Source organism: Tachysurus vachellii, chromosome 8 (assembly GCF_030014155.1).
Source record: "Tachysurus vachellii isolate PV-2020 chromosome 8, HZAU_Pvac_v1, whole genome shotgun sequence".
NCBI classification, from domain to species: domain Eukaryota; kingdom Metazoa; phylum Chordata; class Actinopteri; order Siluriformes; family Bagridae; genus Tachysurus; species Tachysurus vachellii.
Genome location: NC_083467.1, coordinates 23606824 through 23627997, shown reverse-complemented (window position 1 = coordinate 23627997; position 21174 = coordinate 23606824). Strand labels below are relative to the sequence as shown.

General features: G+C 38.6%; 1 protein-coding gene and 1 pseudogene across 3 annotated transcripts; one reads left to right on the top strand and one right to left on the bottom strand.

The window, feature by feature from the left end:
• Positions 1–441: 441 nt before the first annotated feature.
• On the bottom strand, positions 442–19949 carry zgc:92380 (uncharacterized protein LOC445086 homolog). 3 transcript variants are annotated; one of them, XM_060877000.1, is made up of 9 exons: positions 19555–19949; positions 15739–15821; positions 14463–14619; positions 10255–10419; positions 7956–8081; positions 4979–5382; positions 3520–3554; positions 876–1378; positions 442–830 (listed from the first exon to the last, which is right to left on the bottom strand). In XM_060877000.1, exons 1-9 carry the CDS (start codon positions 19840–19842, stop codon positions 582–584), a joined length of 2010 nt encoding a protein of 669 aa, XP_060732983.1. In that variant the 5' UTR covers positions 19843–19949; the 3' UTR covers positions 442–581. The 3 variants fall into 3 exon arrangements, with proteins under 3 accessions (XP_060732983.1, XP_060732984.1, XP_060732982.1); XM_060877001.1 differs by having other exon boundaries at positions 442–824; positions 915–1378; XM_060876999.1 differs by having other exon boundaries at positions 442–1378.
• LOC132850736 (small nucleolar RNA U3) lies at positions 9451–9614 on the top strand (annotated as a pseudogene).
• Positions 19950–21174: the final 1225 nt, after the last annotated feature.

Genomic DNA, 21174 nt, shown 5'->3' with positions numbered 1-21174 from the left:
TGATTATTGTGTATTGATTAGATATGCCAACAAAAATGATGTCTGACATTTTTCATGTCTCGTACCTCCTTGGTTTGTGGATTGATTCCCATCTGCACCCTTTTTGTGTCTGGAGTTTGCACGTTCTCTTCGTGTTTTTTGGATTTCCAGGGTTCTCTGGTTTCTTCCCCCAGATCAGACATGTGTTGTAGGCTGATTGGCATCTTTAATTTGTTTGTTTGTGTGTGATTGTGCCCTGTTATGACAGCGTCCCCTGCCGTGTGCCGTGAATCCCCTGGAATAAAGTCCGTTATTTTTATGACCCTGTGTAGGATCAACACTACAGAAGATGGGTGGATGTCGAAACTGTTTTAGATCAGCGAGTGTTCTAATATTCATTATGAAATTGTGTCTAAAACCATGAAACATCCAGAATATACACAATACACACCAAGCCTTAGGTTCAGAGGTCACACTTCTTTTATTGTTGAACATAAAGACAGCAGGCAGACAAGCACAACAGAGACAGAGAACTATCAAAAGAAAGGGATTTAGGCAGTAATTCTAATCTGAGGACGTTGTGCAACACAGCTGTAGAAACATCACTCTTTCATTAAAGGCTCTGCCTCTGGGTTCTCAGGCTCCTCCCCTTTCTGTTTCTCCTCCTCTGGGTTAATGTTCTCCACAGCAGGTTTTAACTCCACCTCCTCCTCGGGTTGAGTGTCCTCTACAGGATTTGATGTGTCCTCCACCTTCTCCACCTGTGTGTCCTCCTTCAGACTCGCTGTCTCCTCCACTTTCTCCACCTGTGTGTCCTCCACAGGACTCGCTGTCTCCTCCTCCACCTCCCCCTGTGTGTCCTCCTTCAGACTCGCTGTCTCCCTCACTTTCTCCACCTGTGTGTCCTCCACAGGACTCGCTGTCTCCTCCTCCACCTCCCCCTGTGTCCCCTCCACAGGACTCGCTGTCTCCTCCACCTCCTCCTGTGTCCCCTCCTTCAGACTCGCTGTCTCCTCCACTTTCTCCATCTGTGTGTTCTGCACAGAGCTTGAGGTCTCCTCCACCTTCTCCACTTGTGTTTTCTCCACAAGACCCACTACCTCCAGCACCTTCTCCATCTGAATGTCCACCACAGGACTCATCGTCTCCTTCTCATTCTTCTCAGCTACAGGGTCCTTCAGTGGGCTCACCATATCCTCCTCCTCATCATCATCATCCTTCTTCTCCATTTCCCCTAGGATGACTGGATCTTCTTCCGTTCCTTGTCCAGCTTCGTTGTGAGCGTAATGCTTGTTCATGGCAGTGTTGGCAGCGTTCAGCTCCAAATCCTTCTGAATGACAACCTCTTCTTCCGCAATCTCATTATTGACTGGGGGTTCAGGAGGTATGAAACAGGGTGCTGCAAGAGACACAGAAATCAGTACAGGTTTTTGGATTTACTTTAGCATTGTTGTCTTTAGCATTGTTGTCTTTAGCACTGTTGTCAACGTTGTCAGTGTAAATAGGAGAAATAACGGAGTGGATTCATGTCAGGTGTTTATTTTTTTTTTTTTACAAATATTTAGGCTTCCATTTGTGTTGCCTCTGTTTCTTGTTTTTAAAAAGAAATCGAAATCATTATTTTCGTGTATTATTCTATTCAATTTGTATTAAGTGTTTAACCGTGTACATTGTCAGCATTACAGAAAAGTATTAATATATCGGTTAGTTTAAAAATCCCTAACGAGCAAGCCAGAGGTGACGGTGGTGAGGAAAAACTCCCTGAGATGATATGAGGAAGAAACCTCGAGAGGAACCAACCTCATCTGGATCACACCGGAGAGTGTGATTATAAATCATTTCCCTTCTATAGCTAAACACTATATGGTCAAAAAAGTGCTGTTATGTAACAAAGGAACATTCTATTTGTAACATGAAGTTATCAAGCGTTCACTGACGGAGACTTCAGTGCAAAATTGTTCATAACAATAGCGGTCCTAAAGCTATCGTCATAGCAACAGTAGTCCTGTGCTATTGTGATCCATCCATCTTCTACCACTTATCCGAACTACCTCGGGTCACAGGGAGCCTGTGCCTATCTCAGGCGTCATCGGGCATCAAGGCAGGATACACCCTGGATGGAGTGCCAACCCATCGCAGGGCACACACACACACACACTCATTCACTTACGCACTCACACACTACGGACAATTTTCCAGAGATGCCAATCAACCTACCATGCATGTCTTTGGACCGGGGGAGGAAACCGGAGTACCCGGAGGAAACCCCCGAGGCACGGGGAGAACATGCAAACTCCACACACACAAGGTGGAGGCGGGAATTGAACCCCCAACCCTGGAGGTGTGAGGCGAACGTGCTAACCACTAAGTGACCATGCCCCCCTGCTATTGTGATATTAAAAAGAATCTTAAATCCTAAAACCTCAGGTAACTAAAGACGAAAACCTCGATGAGACATGCTGTTATAGGGAAAAACAACAACAATGGGATGGATGAATGCAGCCAGAAACAAAACAGTGGAATAATTGCCATACCAAAGTTTAAAGTTTTTTAGTGACAGCGTGTCCTGAAGTGTTTTATTGATCTCAGGTCACATCGGTTTGCCAACAATAGCTAGAATAGAATAACAAGGGCTTCTGAGTCACACAAGAAAAGCATGCTGTACACAGCTCACGGGCAAAATTAGCCAGAATTAATTTCTCTCTTCTGTCTGTCTGTCTCACTCTGTCTCTCTCTCTGCCCCCCTTCAGTCTGTCAGTTCTGTATCTTTCTCTACCCCTCATTCTCTGTATGTCCGTCTCTCTCCTGAATGTCTCACTCCCTCTCTCAGTCTGTCTGTCTGTCTCAGTTCTTCTCTTTCTCATCCTCTCTATCTTTCAGTCTGTCTGTCGGTCTCTCTCTCTCTTTTTCTTTCTCTGTCTGTCTGTCTCTCTCTCTCTCTCTCTCTCTCTCTCTCGTCTCCCTCACTTTCTCTGTATGACCCCATGCATGTCTCTTTATCTCTTTCTCTCTGCCTTTCTCCCTTTCTTCCAACTGACAGTATATCAGTTTTCCGGGTCACCAAAATTAAACATTCTGGAGGGAAAAATTTAGCACGGTATATCTACATCATATCATACGAGATAAAGGAGAAGCAGTGTGTGCTCGCTGTCATGGATCTTGTGTACTCTATTGTATTCGTGTCCATCGATGGTCGCTACATATTTGCATAGAGTTTCCCATAAACAAATCTCAACTTTGTCACGTCACTGAAGTAGACAGTGACGTCCATATCTGGTCGCCAATGCTTGCGTCAGCGGCCCTTTTAAAAGATTAACGCTTGCTTGAAACTCGTTCATATCTGAAGTGACAGGTTTAAGTGAACTGACGTGTAGGTTTGGACACCAAATAACAAAAACAGTAAACAAGTCTTTTATGTAGATGTTTCAACACTGGAGCTCAATAAAGGTGTTCAGTGTAGATGAGTGACAGGCAGACATCCAGACTGCCAGAAGAGATTTAAGAGGTGTGGAGGAATAATCAGAATGAAAAGGTACTTACCAGCACATAGAGCTTGTTCTAATGAAAACTCCACACTGAGAGAGAGAGAGAGAGACAGAGAGACAGAGAGACAGAGAGAGAGGGAGAGAGAGAGAGATACAGAGAGATAGAGAGAAAAAGAGAGAGAGAGACAGACAGAGAGAGAGAGTGAGAGAGAGATAGAGAGTGAAAGAGTGAGAGTGTGAGAGAGACAGCGAGAGAAAGAGAGAGAGAGATAGAGAGAATGAAAATGAGTTTAGACGAGCAGAAGACAACACCTGAGGGTGTGTTAGTTATGAGCTTGTTGCCCAGTACTCAGTGATGTGTAACACACGCAATGCTATATTGAACATTTTAAACAACTCTCACTACAGTGTGAGGAGAGACTTTTATAAATCTATAGCATGTAACATTTAGGAAATTGGATTTTAAATGTCCAGAGTTCAAGTTACATTAAAGTTCGCAATCATGGCAGGCAGGACTCCCGTCCTATATATAAATATATTTATATATTATATTTTGAACAAGAACAAAATAAATAGTAACCTCCCACAGATAACATCCCACATCGCCTGTCAAGGTGTATTAACATGATTTTGTGAGTCTTTTTGTGGCTTTTTTTTGTACCAAATTTTGCATCCAATTGTAAATTTTGTTGTACTCAATATAGTGACAATAAAACAATCTCGAATCTAACAAACCCCACGCACACTGTTTAGACAATACAAATGAACTTTTAAGGAAAATGGATAGAGCTAAGAATTTCTCGGCTGGAAAAATGCTTGAAATGAAAGATCCATCCAAAGCCATCACACGGCGATATTCTAAATCCCCGATTTTTTTTCCAGAAGTACCTTTAAAATGATAAACCTAGCACAGTGACACTAAAATAATACAGACAGTTATTTTTTAATAGTAGAAACCACACCTTTAAAAATACTGCTTAGCAAACACAGGTCATGATAATAATTCTTAAAAATAATAATAGTAATAATAATAATAATAATAATAATAATAATAATAATAATAATAATAATCATAATAATCATAATAAAGCCAACCAGATATTTGCATGTTAAATGGTGGCGCTGACCTATTTGTTGCCTAGGGTGCAGTTTTATTTGGCAAATTTCTACATTTTCTGGGGCTGAAACTGGTGGTGACGCTTTTTTTTCTTTGGAATAAATGTGATCTAGAGCTTTCTGGAAGTCTCACCTAAAGTGTTAGCAAATTGCATTTTATTTTAGACCTTCATACATTTGGCATACAGCCATTATATCACCATTTACCATGACTGTCATGTTCAGGCTCTGGAATGTGTGATGTATTCTGTGGGTTTTGCCTCTGGTGTTGCTTAACACTATAGCTATGCCAACTTATTTATGCAACGTGTATGCTAATATGAATTAGAACGAGTAAAGCCGTCATAGCTATAATCATAGGCATCGCAGGATTAGTGATGTCTCTAGCTCTCATTTACCTTTCATCAGATCCACCCAAACCGCTGCCTTCAATCTTAGGGTCTTCAAACGCACCATTATCTTTGACATTAGCATCTTCTGGTGGGCCGACATTCTTGATGTTAACATCGTCTCGTGCTCTTATGCCTTTAAAATCGCAATTTGCAGGTAATCCAGGATTGGGATCGGTGACACCATTGGAGGGCAGCCCTGTGCCTTCCAGAAGACTGTGATAGGTGGCGATTTCTTCTTCTAGTTTACTCTTGATGTTAAGCAGAGCCTGATACTCTGCCCCCTGCCTTGTCACCTGGGCATGAACTTCAGCAAGCTCCGCCTCCAGCTGCTGGATAACCATGTTGTGATTGTTTATGTTTTGGGAGTTACGTCCCATCGTTTCGTTCAACGTGTCTTCTAGAGAGCGGTTCTGTAAAGAGATGTGTCCAGGTAATGCATCACTATTATAACTGCACAGTTCACTTTCATCATACGTGTTTCTTTTTTAATAATGGTATTAAAATGAAGATCATTTCTCTATTTTTGAGCTCATGTTGTGTCACAGGGCAGTGGAACACACTCAGAGGAAAGTGCCATCTGCCCCCTTCCACATACATGGGCGCACAAATGCACACGATTGGCTAGTGTCACTGTGATTGACAGGGGATTGAGAGTATGCCCCTCCCACCCAATTTTTCTTTTCTTTGGAACCATATTGTATAAATTATTATTATTATTATTATTATTATTATTATTATTATTATTATTATTATTAATTTACTTTTTTATTGCTATTGCTTCTGCTGTTGTTCTTGTATAAACAATTATTATATCATATAAAAAAATATATTATAAAACATTGTTACCGGTTTCCTATTAATTAATTAATTAGTTAATTGATTAATTAAGTTATTTATTTATTTATTTATTTATTACTCTCATTATTTCTAGTATGCAGCACATCTGAGAGCTAGATTTGGGCTCTGAATTTAAAGTTTGAAAACTGATATATATTTTCACAATTAATTCTAAATACAGACATTTGGGCCATTTAAGTAGTTAAAAAAATGTGGGCAATTGTTTCAACATAATTTAGAATGATTTAATATCAACTTTGAAGCATAAAATATATATTTAAAATATACACTGACATTAATATTGTAATTAATGTTAATATTACTGTAATTGTATGTAAATATATACAAAGCTGCTCCTAAATAATCTCATTCTCAGGCTTTGGGATGTTTCACATTCAGGGAACAGCAGTTATGTGGTTTACAATGCCTTGTTGATGAGACAGGAAGGCAATGACAACTCAGATAAATACTTTTTACAATCATGGTGAGCAGAAAAGCATCCTATCCATATTCCATAACCTTGAGAAGGATGAGCTACAACAGAAGACGACCACGTCAGGTTCCATTCGTACCAGTCAACAACATGAATCTGATGCTATAATGGGAACAGAAACATTGACACCACTAACTGAACCATTAAAAAGATAGGAAATGTGCCCTGGTCTGATGAATCTTGATTTTCTGCTTCTACATACGGACGATAAAGTCAGAATTTTAATCAACAGCAGGAATCCATGGACCCACCCTGCTTCATCTCAGCAACACTATAATGGGATATAATCATGTCAACATGGACCGTTGCTCATTAGTTCTGCTCACAGAACAGAAGACACACCTTGTGCATTCATGCAGATAATTTAATTACACAATTTAGTTTGCCACGAGTTTCGAGTGCAAAAGTCTCACAAACAGTGCAAATCAGCCACCTTTTTTTATATTATAGGTCACAGTTATACTGAATTAGTGCTCAAACTATAGATTACCCATCAGCCCCTGCACCTTTCCTTGTCACAGGTTCCTGTTTCACCTTGATGAGCACCCTCACATATTGTAGAACTTCTACAGGAGTGCTCATTAAAGTGAAAAGGGACACAGGTGAGGGTGACTGGGACATGTGACTAGGAAACACGCCGGGGCTGATGGGTAATGTAGATCAAGCACCAAATGATTCAGCGTAACCATGACAATCTTCAGTGTTTGTTTTTCTTTCTTTTTTTCTTTTTAACCGACTCTTATGTTTATATCTGTTTTTCTTTTATGGAGAGTTCTCTAGTAAAGCTGAAGGACGAAGTGAAACCTGAGCGTAAGTAATACGGGTGTTTCATGGATGAACGCTCGGTTCCCAATAACAATGTTCAATGCTGAGCTTGTGTATAAGGTTATGGTTTGTTTGTTTGTGTGTGTGTGTGTGTGTGTGTGTGTGTACTAAAAGCGATTATGAATCTTTTTAATAATAATTCCCTGTTTCTTCTCTACTTAGCATTATTTTAATGTAGATGACTAAAACAGTCTGTTACTTACACACAATGCATACATTATGAAAATAATGTATTCAATAATAACTTATTAGTAGTAATAATTCTCTCCCTCTCTCTCATAAGCACAGTGGTATCATTTTCCCAGGTCATAAACCTGTTGTACAGGTCCCACAGTTCCCCGGTGTAACAGGATCTGGGTTGATGCAAAGCAATAAGAAAAAGTCAATTAAAAAATATATATACACTCACTGGTCAATTTTATAGGGACACCTTCCCATAGGCACATTTATTAACCTCAAGGTTTGATGTGTTGTGTGTTCTGAGATGCTTTTCTGCTCACTGTGATTGTGATTATTTGAGTTACTGCAGATTTCGACTGCAGAGTTACTGTCAGTTCACACCAGTCTGTTCTGCACACAGGATGTTTTTTACACCATTCTGTTTGCACTGGATAAGGGCATCTGCCAAATGCCATAAATGTAAGTGTTAATGCAAATAAAGAACCGTGTTCACTTCAAATATGTCTTTCTTCCTCTATCGTGAACATGATCAGTGAGTATGAGAGACATGTGTCCATATGAAACACTGTAATCCAGTATTGTGCCAATAGTACAGTTATAATCTAAAGATCAAGTGTGTGTGTGTGTGTGTGTGTGTGTGTATTTTACCATGCTGTGCATGGTCTGGAGGTCAATCTCCAGCCCTTGTTTCTGTCTGCGCAGGTCATTCAGTTCACACTGTCCCTGCTGGAGAGCATCAGTGTTCCTCCTCACCTCAGATGAGATGCTTTCAAACTGTCAACACAGTGAAATCAGTGAAGGTTATAGCTTAAAGAAAAAGAACAGAGTTCTCACAATATTATCATGCACTGAATCTCCCTAGCTTGTATATCTAGCGGGTGTATATAATAAATAATTGTTTGAAATGTCACTATTTTCATTGCAGTTGTAATCCGTATCATAGCCTGTAGTATGATTTAGAAAAAATAAAAAATAAGCCCAACAAAGCTTCAGTGAAGTCACCTGCTTCCAGTTTGTTTATTCTGTTTGTTCACATCAGTGATGGATCATCTTACCGATATATCATTTACAAATGTAGACGTGACTCTAAAGCCAGAGGTACTGTAGAAAGACACAATCTGAATAAATCGAGCCATGCGGCATGATGTACGAATGTAGGAATAGACGCCTCCTGTCAACTGTTTACTTTCTTTAAAATAGTAACTAACCCAAATCATTTTATTCGCTGTTTAGATTTACATATATTAATAAACTGTTTTGGTGTTTGCTCATAAATTTAACACACACACATCACAAATAACTCAATGCTATACACAAATATTACACCTGAAGAGTAAATGGTGAGCTCAGCTGTAATTTATATTACGGTGGAGGAGGAAATAGCAGCTAGATGCAGTTCATTAAACAACAACTGAGTGCATTGTGATAAATAATAAATAACAACAATGATATATAATAATGGAAATAATGTAATAATAAAATAATGATAATATTGATCTTTTCAAGTGATGATAAAAATAAAGATATAAAATAAATACAGTTAACTACAGCAATTTGACATTAATTAATATGATTAAAAATATGAAATTAATCATTACAATTATTTTTAAATTATTCAAAAATGATTTGTCGTTTGAACAGTTCACAGTTCAACCTAATGTTGAGGAACATCTGGGAAATAAATCAGATCCTGTTGTCACTGTTATAGCAGCTATAAAGATTCGGTTCCCACACCAGCATCTATTTACATTTAACCTGAGGACTGTAACAGAAAATCTTCGGTTCTGTGGTAGGTATGATACTAACAGGGACCAGGCTTGCTCAGTAGTTAGGATGTTGGACTACTGATTAGAAGGTTGTGAGCTCAGATCTCATGACTGTTAGGCTGCCACTGTTGGGCCCTTGAGCAAATGTAAGTTGCTCTGGATAACGGTGTCAACTGTAACTAAGCACTGAAACTGGAGACTCCTCACAATATCAGTGATAAAACAATAGGCATCATTTGCTTTCTTAAATGACAACACGATTAATCAGAGTATTTTCCATGCAAGTCCTTTAATTGAGCTGGTACCATAAAAACGAGAACTTAATAGAAACAAGTGCATTAATATAAACTTAAGTTTTTCTGGATCTACTGTTCATTAGATCTGTACTTTCAGGGATCATTTCTATAGTAACTGATTAAGAATTGTAATTTGAAAGTGTTAAGTTTTCCTAAATGTGATGACGAGGTTGGACATGCATTTAAGCCATTGATGAACGTTCTTTATTTTATATGAAATAAAAGAGGAAGAGTAGATGATCAGACTGATCTTAGTGGTGGCTCAAGTGGTTAAGGCTCTGGGTTGTTGATTGTAGGATAAAGGTTCAAGCCTCAGCACTGTTAAGCTGAGACTGTTGGACCCTTGAGCAAGGCCCTTAAGGCTGAATTTTGCCCCATTTCCACCAGAAATTTATTTATTTATTGAATACCCCTGACATCTGATTGGCCACCCCAGGTGCCACCCCGAATTTTTATTTGATAGCATTGGAAGTTTGATTCTGATTAACATCTCATTTCACCTATCAAAAGAAGTCTTCGTTTGACGTTTGGTCGCGACGCCGCTCAACATTTCAAATCCATCAATCAATGACAAGAAAGAGTTGAGAGGTAGAGAAGAATACTGTACAGTAACATCGAATTTCGATAAGTTTTGAGATTAAACATCAGGATTTAGTTTTCCAGAAAAAAAATATTCTGAAAAAAATATTTAGAAAGTTACGTCGCTATATAAATTGACGTTAGACGCTATTAACAGATTAATTGGACAAGAGAGATCGGTTCGTTCCCCAGTTTAGCCATAATATACATAATATACCTAAAGTTGCCTTGGCCACCCCTCTGGCCACCCCATGTATAAAACTCTAGTTCCGCTACTGGTGGCAAGTGAACCAGAACATCTCTGACCTTGTTTTGGTACCAGGCTTCAGTCTCCTCTTGACTCTTCTGTGCTGCTTTTTCATATTGCTTGCGGATTTTCTCCATGGTCTCGCTGATGTCTTGGCCCTTCACCGCGTCCATCTGCACATCCACGTTGGAGTCTCTGATTTGACCTTTTACGTTTTCAAGATCCTAAATAAGAATATAAACAGGTTGTATCAATATACATATAAACATTAATAAAATACCCAAGCAGCTTGTTAGAACAAACACTGATGAATGCTGTGTCAAGTCAAGAGTGTCAAGATTTTATTGTCATTTCAACCATATAAATCTGACACAGTACATAGAGAAATGAGACAACAATTCTCTAAGACCATGATGCTACATAAAACAAAGACAGAGCTACATAGAACAACACAGATCTAAGGACTTAATGTAAGTTAGTCCTAGCCACATAAAGTGCATCTGTGCAACCCGGTGCAAACAGTCCAGGGCAAAAGACAGTGCAAACAAAAGATACAAAACAATAGACAAAAGCAGACCAGAGTTCTTACTGTATATTGTAAATTACATGTGCAAAAATACAGGAATGAACACTTAATATAATAGCAGCAGTCATATGAGGTATTGTAATGAGTTTTGCAAAACAGCAATTGACTGAATGTGCAAGACAGCATGTAAACAGGTATGATGGTGCAGTAGGCATGGATGTACAGTACAGTATATTAGATGAGTGTGTATTTGGTGCAGATTAGTGCAGTTCACACAGTTGAGTGTGTGTATGCTTAGTAAAGTTCATTTCAGTTATTGAGGAGTCTGATGGCTTATGGAAAAAAACTGTTACACAGTCTGGTCATGAGGGCCTGAATGCTTTTTTCCAGACAGCAGGAGGGTGAAGAGTGTGTGTGAGGGTTGTGTGTTGTCATCAACAATGCTGTTGGCTTTGCACATTCAGTTTGTACTGTAAATGTCCGTGATAGAGGGAAGAGAGACTCCAATGATCTTCTCAGCTGTCCTCACTATCCGCTGCAGGGTCTTGCGATCGAGACGGCGCAGTTCCCAAACCAGACAGTGATGCAGATGCTCAGAATGCTCTCAATGGTCCTTCTGTAGAACGTAGTCAGGATGGGGGGAGAGCGTTGGGCTTTTATCAGCCTTCGTAAGAAGTAGAGAGGCTGCTGGGATTTCTTGGTGATGGAGCTGGTGTTGAGTGACCAGGTGAAGTTCTCCTCCAGATGAACACCAAGGAATCCGGTGCTCTTGACAATCTCTACAGATGATCCGTCGATGTTCAGTGGAGTGTTGTTGCTCTGTGCTCTCCTGAAGTCAACAACCATCATTTTAATTTGATCAACTTTCAGAGACAGATTATTGGCTCTACACCAGGCAGTTAGCTGTTGCACCTCCTCCCTGTATGCTGACTCTTCATTCATGCTGATGAGACCCACCACAGTCGTGTCATTGGCAAACTTGATAATGTGATTTGATCTGTGCATTGCTATACAGTCGTGAGTCAGCAGAGTGAACAGCGATGGGCTGAGCATGCAGCCCTGAGGGGCTCCCGTGCTCAGTGTGGTAGGGCTGGAGATGCTGTTCCTGATCTGAACTGACTGAGGTCTCCCAGTCAAGAAATCCAGGATCCAGTTGCAGAGGTAGGTGTTTAATCACAGAAGGCTCAGCTTTGCGATCTGTTGCTGAGAGATGATTGTGTTGAATGCTGAATTTAGATCGTATGTATCTGTATTGTCCAGGTGGGTAAGGGCCAGATGAATGGTCGTGGCAATGGCATCGTCCATGGAGTGGTTTGGACAATATTATTTAATGATTTAAGATTTGCATGATTGAATTCTCCAGCGATAATAAACAGTCAGTTGGGGTGAACATTCTGTAAATTACTAATAGCCCCCCAGAGTTCACATAGAGCAGAGGTATTCAACTAAAATTTAAAGAGGTCCAGTAAGAGAAAATTTCTTGAAGCAAAGGTCCGGAAGATCATAATGTCTAACTAGTTATAATAGAAGCGCTATACATCCTGACCATGTTTGGCTCTACATACAACTGTGAGGCAGCTTTCTCTACAATGAACATAATCAAAACTAAATATGGTTCCAGGGTCACTAATGAGCACCTCCACATGTGTATGAGAGCGGCCCTGACTCCATTTAAGCCCAGGTTTAAAGTCTTGCCAAGCCAAGATAAAATAGAAGTCAAGTTTTACGGGTCCAAGTCTGTAGGTCCGGGTCCGTATTGGACAGCTTCTGTGTCCGGAATGTACACTCCAACAATGAAAACCGTAGTGAATTCCCATGGTAAATAAAATGGTCTGCATCTAATAGTCGCAAACTCTATTACCGATGACTTCTTGCAAAATTCTGTGTTGACCACCGTGAGCCTCACCGCAGACAGCCGCATGTGTGTGTATCTTCATTCATGATTTTTCAAAGCTGATTAGAATGAACCTCACACCTCACATCACTTGTCTCACTGTCATAAATACATACCTTTAAATACATACCTCACTGCCATAAATACATACCATTTATAATAGTTTCAATGAAGTTGAACTGAATAAACTGGTTGATGTGCAATTCTTGAGTGATTAAAGAAGCAGTATGCAATTTTAATTCAGTAACAAGTTATTGAATTACTGTTCAAAATGTCAAACCATGCCCTAATAGAAGAGGAATACATGTAAATACAGATTCAGAGTTTTGAAAGAGGTTATATGTCTCATTAAAACAAGGAAAATTGGAAGCTACCAGCTCCCGAAGCTTTCTCAGGAAGTCAGCTTCAGGGGCAATTTATCAGCTGCTTATTGCCTGGAATATGAAGAGACTATTTATTTTTTATTTCTATTGTACCTCAGGAAAGACTTTATTTAGGAATGTGTGCGAATTATCAAAGAAAAATCAGTTCCTGTGTTGTTGTATTTACTAGTAACTTGTGGAGACTAGGAATAAATGTGTACTAAGCACATTTTAATTTTAATTGAGTAAAAAAACTCCAATATACTTAAGTCATAATGATATCTGAAATCAGGTGAGCTAGAGAAAATCAGTTGAGAAGTTGCATAAGTCTGTTCATAGACGTCTACATTGATTTTTGTCTCACAAATACTTAATGTTATTGTTCGTTCTGTTCATAGAACGTTTATATTTTGCTGGCGAATCTTTAAATTCACTTGTTTTTTGAAACAGACAAAAGACAGTAAAATTAACACTGAGAAGCCATTTAGGAAATCTGTTATTTTTATTGTTCTCGGTTTCAATAAACGTGACACTCTCTGTTGTTGGAATGGAAGGAAGAACCAATGAAGTACATGTTGGGGCAAAAGATATGTTTAAAGCAAAAACAAGACAGCTTATAACCCAAAGGGCACCAAACCCCCAGGGTGAAGCGTGGTGGTGGTGGCAGCATCGTGCAATTCACTCAGTCTGCAGGACAGTGGTTTTATACTTGTGAGTTTTTGTGGTTGTGTGTTTTTGAAAAATTTTACTAAGCAACATTTACCAAGTCCCCGGATAAGCGGTAGAAGATGAATGAATGAATGAATGAATGAATGAACATTTACCAAGTCATCATGCTATTCAATGTTTTTTTTTTTTAAATGTTAATTACTGGACTTTTATTAACAGTTTTACAGAAATGTGACATTTAGCAAATAAAACTCTAAAAACTTTAAAACTCTTTTCTGTTCTGGCAGCGAGGTGATGGAAGACTGGCTGTCTTAAAATGATGGGTGAAGAACTACCTCTTCTTGAAACACCTACTGTAAATTAGCACATATTTTCCCCATTTGGGGGAAAAAAAAGGTACAGTCTTTTAGGTTGATGGCGTCCAAAGTCTGTAACCTAGTGAACCAGTTTTAATGTATTCAATGACCTTTTATAATGTATTCAGAGACTCCAAAGCACTTTTTTATGTCGCTCTGGATAAGAACGTCTGCCAAATGTTGCAAATGTAAATGCTATGTTTTGTTTTTACGAATTGAGTCTTTTATGATTATCATTCTGAAATGTGTTTTGTTTATTTTAGGTTTTATGGTTATAGATTCCTCTAAATTTTGCTTCTTTTGTAAACTTACTTATTGCACCTTTAATGTTTGTCCTGTACAGAGTTGTGCTTTGGGGATGTGGAAGCTTAGTGGTTAAGCTGTAGGATTGTGAGATAAAAATGTAAGTCGCTCTGGATAATTCCGCCAAATTCTGTAAATGTAATGATTTAAGCGATACCTCTTCATGATTCTTTTTCAGGTAAATCAGCTCCTCGGCCAGAGACTCCACCTCGCTCTCCAGCTTCATACTGTTCATGTGTGTGTCGTCGATCATCTTTCGGAGGTTGATGGTGTCCTGTTCAACTCCCTGGCGAACAACAACCTCTGCCTCAAGCCTGTAGTTCACAAATCAACCCACACACAAACAGATTCATGCTTCACTTCTTCAGTAATCCATGTGTACACAGTGCTGTGCTTGCTCAACTTCGAAGGCAGGTCTAATTACGTGCTTTTCCAGACGTACCCTGAGCGTTGGCTTTGCTTAAATCACTCTGTCTGCACTAGTCCTCAATTTACTATCTACTTTTAGTACACAAAGGGATTAATTTCTGTCTAAATGAGTAGTCCTTGTCTGTGTACCACAACAGACAAACATGCAAACAGATATTAAGCTCAGACGTGACTCAGACCTGTAATTAACATAGTATTTCGCTCAATATTTTTTTCTTCTAGTCACTGGTAATGTCACTGGACTAAAATAAACAGGCTAAACCTGAGTCAACAAACAGAGACTCCAGTCCTCCAACTTTACTCTCCTGACCTGAGTCCCATTTATAATATCATTTGTATAATAGTTTTTACTATTATTTCTTACATTTTATCATTTTAAACAAATAGGACTTGAGATATAAATATATATAAATAAATAATTTCACTTTGTAGACAATTTACACAGGCTTTTCACTCTCACTCACTCATTTTCTACCGCTTATCCGAACTACCTCGGGTCACGGGGAGCCTGTGCCTATCTCAGGTGTCATCCCATCACCGGGCACACACACACTCTCATTCACTCACGCACTCACACACTACGGACAATTTTCCAGAGATGCCAATCAACCTACCATGCATGTCTTTGAACCGGGGGAGGAAACCGGAGTACCCGGAGGAAACCCCCGAGGCACAGGGAGAACATGCAAACTCCACACACACAAGGTGGAGGAGGGAATCGAACCCCCAACCCTGGAGGTGTGAGGCGAACGTGCTAACCACTAAGCCACCGTGCCCCCAGAGGCTTTTCAAACTGTTCTTATTTTTTTTTATTATTTCTACACTTTTGCTTTTCTAATACATCACAATATATTATATATTTTTGTCATACCACCCACCCCTAACAATTACGTTTTCCTCTTGCCTTCAAACTGCTCATTTAGGTTTGCAATTTTTATACAGAAGCTTTGTCGCTAACAAAAGACATTTATTCCTAAACTGTAGTGTCAAAGTAAGAACCTTACTTGACTTTAAAGTCATCAGCAGCCAGTCTGGCGTTATCAATCTGTAGCATGAGGCGAGCGTTATCCAGCGTCATTTCTTTCACCTGGAGAGTGAAAAAAATACAGTATGTATGCAATATCACAACACTATAAACAAAAAAAAAAATCTAGATTATCGGTTAGAACTGAATGATACTTGCCAGGCATTAAAGTCTCACCGTATAATAAACCTTATTGTAATTCTATTAAGATTTTAATAGAGAGTGAAAAAAATTGAGGCTGGTTAGGGATTGACTCTTTATAGCTGCTGTAATGTAAGTGATGACAGGAAGGAATTATTTTGAAGATAAATAAAAAATATATTATTATTATTATTATTGCTGGTGGTGGTGGTGTTGTTTAGTTTGTGTGTAAACTCTAGAGACTAGAGTTGTGTGTGAAAATCCCAGGAGATCAGTTTCAGAAAAACGCAAACCTATACACCCGGCAACAACATCCAGAAATCAGACTTTTGCTTATTTGATGATATTTGATGTGAACGTTAACTGACATGTATCCGTACGATGCTATGTATTGTTCTGCTGCGTTGTTATAAATGGATAATTGGGGTGAATTGATCTGCATTTGTAGGTATCCAGGTGTTCCTAATAAAGTGGACAGTTAGTGTATATTAGCTATTATGACTTTTTTTTTTGCTTGCTGAGGCGTGTGATTAGTATTTTAACCCCGCCTTAGACCGCCGTCTTAATAAAGTCCCTGGGATCAACCTTCTGTCTGTTTGTCACCACATCAAGCAATTTATTATTCAGTGCAAGAAATACTGTCACCTTAAAATGTACAGCCATTGGAAGTTTTTACTAATTTATAAAGCTATGATTGGTTTATTACCTTCTTATGTAGGTACGTTTATCCATTAAAAACATGCTGAGAATTACAAGTTACTCAACGAGAATGTTTATTTTCTCTTCTGGTCCTTTATTACTATCTGGCAAATATAAATGAGACATAATGTATGCTAGAGGAGGTTATTTCAGGCAAATGCTAAACTCCCGGAAGCTGTAGTGTTTGTTCATTTCAAATCTAAAGTATTCATCAAAAAGTAATAGCACCCTGTCGGATTTCCAGTGAATTTTAATCTGGTTGTACATCACAATATGTTTTCTGATCTGCTTAATGCTACACGTTGTAACACGTATAAGACGTATAACGTCAGCACCTCTCTGTATGTATCTCAGACAAATACACTTCTGTAAGAGATTTAAATCTCAGCGATGCTTTTATGATTAAATAAAGTGTTGTTTTTAGAGGGATAATGCAACACTTTTTTTATCTTTTAATAATCCACCTACAATTTAGCTCCACATAGGACACACGATCAAAGAACGACGGATTTAAGGCATAAATTAAACTTTACTTAAAGCTTAAAGCTTACAAGCAGAAGATCAATCAAAATAGACAATATTTGATCTCATCTGTCTCTTTATCATCTAGAGTTAAACATTCCAATTTAATAAATGAAGATTGTTTTAAAATCCGAATTCTTATTTCATGAATTTTATTTATTCAGTGAGACTTGTTCCCGTATTTAAACCATTATGTAAAACAGAGCCCCAGGTCTCCTTGACACATTTGCATGAGGATGAGGTTTTTGTTTAGGTGTGGCTGAACACACCAGTAATTCTCTCATGCTTTATTCTTCCAGTACAAAAAAAAAGCCTCAGGGTTTAGAGTCTAATGCTAAAAAAAAGCCTTTATAGAGGTTTATAGAGATTTTACATGCATATGTTTATACATATATGATTTCATAGAATTATAACACAGAGTGTAACCCACAGTTGTATTTTTGTCAATGCATCATAAAGGGATATGAGAAAGAAAAAAAATTGTGTTGTTAAGATATTATTCATAGGATCCATAAAGGTAACACTGTCAGTCGAGTTTTTCAAACACTGTATAAACATTTGGATAAAATTCAAGGAACTGAGAAATGAGAAAACAAACAGACGAGTGAATAAAGAAATGACTCTCTCGTGCATATCCTCTTGATATCCTCTGTTTTCCTCCAAATACATCTTGATCTACTAATTCTTAAGCGCCATTAGACACTTCAGACACTCTAACGCTAAATACATATATTAACATATATAATATATATGTATATATAAATAAAATACAAATAAGAAACAACAGAAACTAACTGTTCAGTTTGTGTGAAAAAAGAAGAAATATTCCAAGAAGAAATATTAAGTATGAGCCCCTGAGACACCGTAATATCTAAAGTCTTGCTTTAATTCTTCCACTGTTGAAATAATAACTACTCCAAACTGGACTCAATCTTACTAACTAGCATGTTTCAAATCCAGCTAGTCAAGTCTGAGACCTGTGACGAACATATACACTGTACAGATCGACGTACATATCAAGTTTAATCTCACATATAACCTCATAAAAATAGCAGTATATCATATAACCTTATGTTATGTTATATACTATATATACACATCTGTTTTTTTCACACACGACAGTCTCTAGATTTATAGGCACTATAATTCAGCACTATCGGTGTTAATCCTACATTGTACTGTGGATTTAAGATGTGAAGAGATTAAGTCACTTCATCACTGTCGGTGTTGTTATAGGGAAAAGAAGCTGTCTACGCTCTGATGCCATCTGAATGAGTTCCGTGTTACTTTCTGACCTTGAAATGAATATTTTTTTTAGATCTTTCTTCTGTATGCCAAGAAACACAACATATTTTAAAGCACGTGTTGAAATCCAGACAAATGCTTAAAATGACAGGAACACTGTGAACTGTCATACCATCAAGCCCTTTAATTAAACCCTTAAAGCCATAGATTATACTCAGTCTGGTATGCAGAGCCTATTGTTCACTCACTACACTACTCCAAACTACTCAGTAATTAAAGTCACACTGTCGTGTTTAGTTAAAAGACCATGACAATCTGGAGTACATTCACTAATGTACAGCATTTATTAACAAACTTCTCTATATATACAAAAAAATGAATGACGTCAGCCTCGCAAATGTTGAGCTCCTTTGAAAGATTTATTTCAAAAGTAAACTAAACAGCACTTTTAGAGTGCTGTTTAGTTTACTAAAGAGTAACTATGTGTACCTTTTATAATCTAAAATATAATTACGGCCTATTTATGGTACTTGAATTTTAAAGGTACTCTAACAGTACTACAAGTACCAAGTACATAGCAAACAGGGACACATTAATGGTACAGTTTGAGGCTTCAAGGAACCAGTTCAGCAACAAGGAAAGGTACCATTTAGTACCCTTTTTTTTTTTTTTTAGAGTGTATTAGTTTAACCTCATTGTTGTTTTTTTTTATTTAAGTTTGATTACATTATTGTTGTAGAAATGACATTATTTACATTTACACTATCTACTGTAGGGTGTCACCCATATGAGTCTGGTTCCTCTCAAGGTTTCTTCCTCATATCATCTCAGGGAGATTTTTCCTCGCTGTCGTCGCCTCCGGCTTGCTCATTAGGGATAGGGATAAATATATAGTATTTTAAATTTTAAGTTAATATTTTTTAATATTATATTTATGCCTTTTTCTCTCTCTTCTGTTTCCATACTTCTGTAAAGCTGCTTTGAGACAATGGGAAATTGTTAAAATTGCTATACAAATAAATTGAATTACAGAATAAGAAATTGGTGACGCAACTGTGCCATTTCTAAAAAACGCCATACAAATACAGAAAATGTTGTCTGGACACTGATTTTGTTGGTGGCCCAATAAAAGAAACCCTATATATAAAAGTATATTCTTCTACATTTGTAGTGAACACCAGGACCTCACCTGGTCTCTCAGGGTGGAGAGAGTTTTCTCGTAGCCGCTCCAGTCTCTTTGTCCTGCTGCGCGTCTCTCCGTTAAAACCTCATTTATCTGCGCCTCCAGATTGCTGTTGGTTTCCTCCAGCAGTCTCACCTGGCTCAAGTAACCCGCCAGACGCTCGTTCAACCCCCGCATGGTCTCTTTATCCTCTCCTGGATGCATTGCGCCTCCAGCACCAAAGCGCGCCGGGCTGCGCGCACGACCCAACCGCGCTTCTGCACCCACAGACGATGCTCTTACTCCGCGCGACATGTTCACGTATTCTGATAAGGATAATAATGATAATGATGATGATAATGTTGACAGTAAGCAGAGAGCGTGTTTGTGCGTGTGGAGCTCTGAGCGCGCGTTTGGAGACGCGTTACCTGTGCATGGGGACGGTATTTATATGACACACACCCACCTGTGGGATGCTTTGCTTTGCTTGCCATAGGGCGGTGGTTGATTGACTTGCAGACGCGTGGTATTATGGGTAAAAACACATCAACACTGAAAACTTTGACGTCTAAGCACTATTCGGACGGGACTAGTTTTACAGGGGGTCGTTAGAGAAATTTCAGTTTCACAGACGTACTTTGTGATTTTAATCCCGTCCGAATCTGCCATGTCTGTCTTTTTCTCACACGACCTGTGTAAAAATTCCAGAGCAAATTACCTGCTGTTTTTCAGCAAAATCGGCGCTTCTCTGAGAAATCTAATCCCGTCCGAATGCGAATGTCTGCGATTGCCGAAAATGTTTTTTCCAAAACGCCTTTTCTTGTCTGTTTTGGTCAACGTGAATTACCGTATTAACCCTAGTGCACCGGTATTCAAGTCTCTGCTTTCTGCACAATGAAATGAAATCAACAAGAAGAGCCAAATCACATTATATAAAATATATATATTATATATTATAATATATATTATATATTATATAAGTGAAAATGATATAAAAACGTATTTATTTATTCCAGTGGGTTTATAAGAAGTTCTATATGAAACCATATGATGTTAATAAACTATTGATCGGTCATATGACCATATGCAATCCACGCATCCTGGACATGTGGTCTTGTGCAGCGCCCACATGTAAAACACAGACACTCCTACCTCCGTAATAAACACAGAGATGTTAGTCCCGTCCGAATCCATACATGAGATGACAGACGTCGGCTGAAAAAAATTCTAACTCTAACGTCGTTTGGAAAACTAGTCCCGTCCGAATAGGGCTTTTGACACTTTTTTTCAACTTGCCTCTCTGTGCCATAAACACAATTATATGTTTGCACTAAAATCTATGCTTAGAATTGTAATGATGTTGATCTTATACCTTATATTACGTTAGTAAAGTGTAATATTATCTGCTCATATCCATAAAAGTGCAGAATTATATAATATCACTAGAGGGAGACACCAAACCATTCATTCATTCATTCATCTTCTACCGCTTATCCGAACTACCTCGGGTCACGGGGAGCCTGTGCCTATCTCAGGCGTCATCGGGCATCAAGGCAGGATACACCCTGGACGGAGTGTCAACCCATCGCAGGACGCACACACACACACACACTCTCATTCACTCACGCAATCACACACTAGGGACAA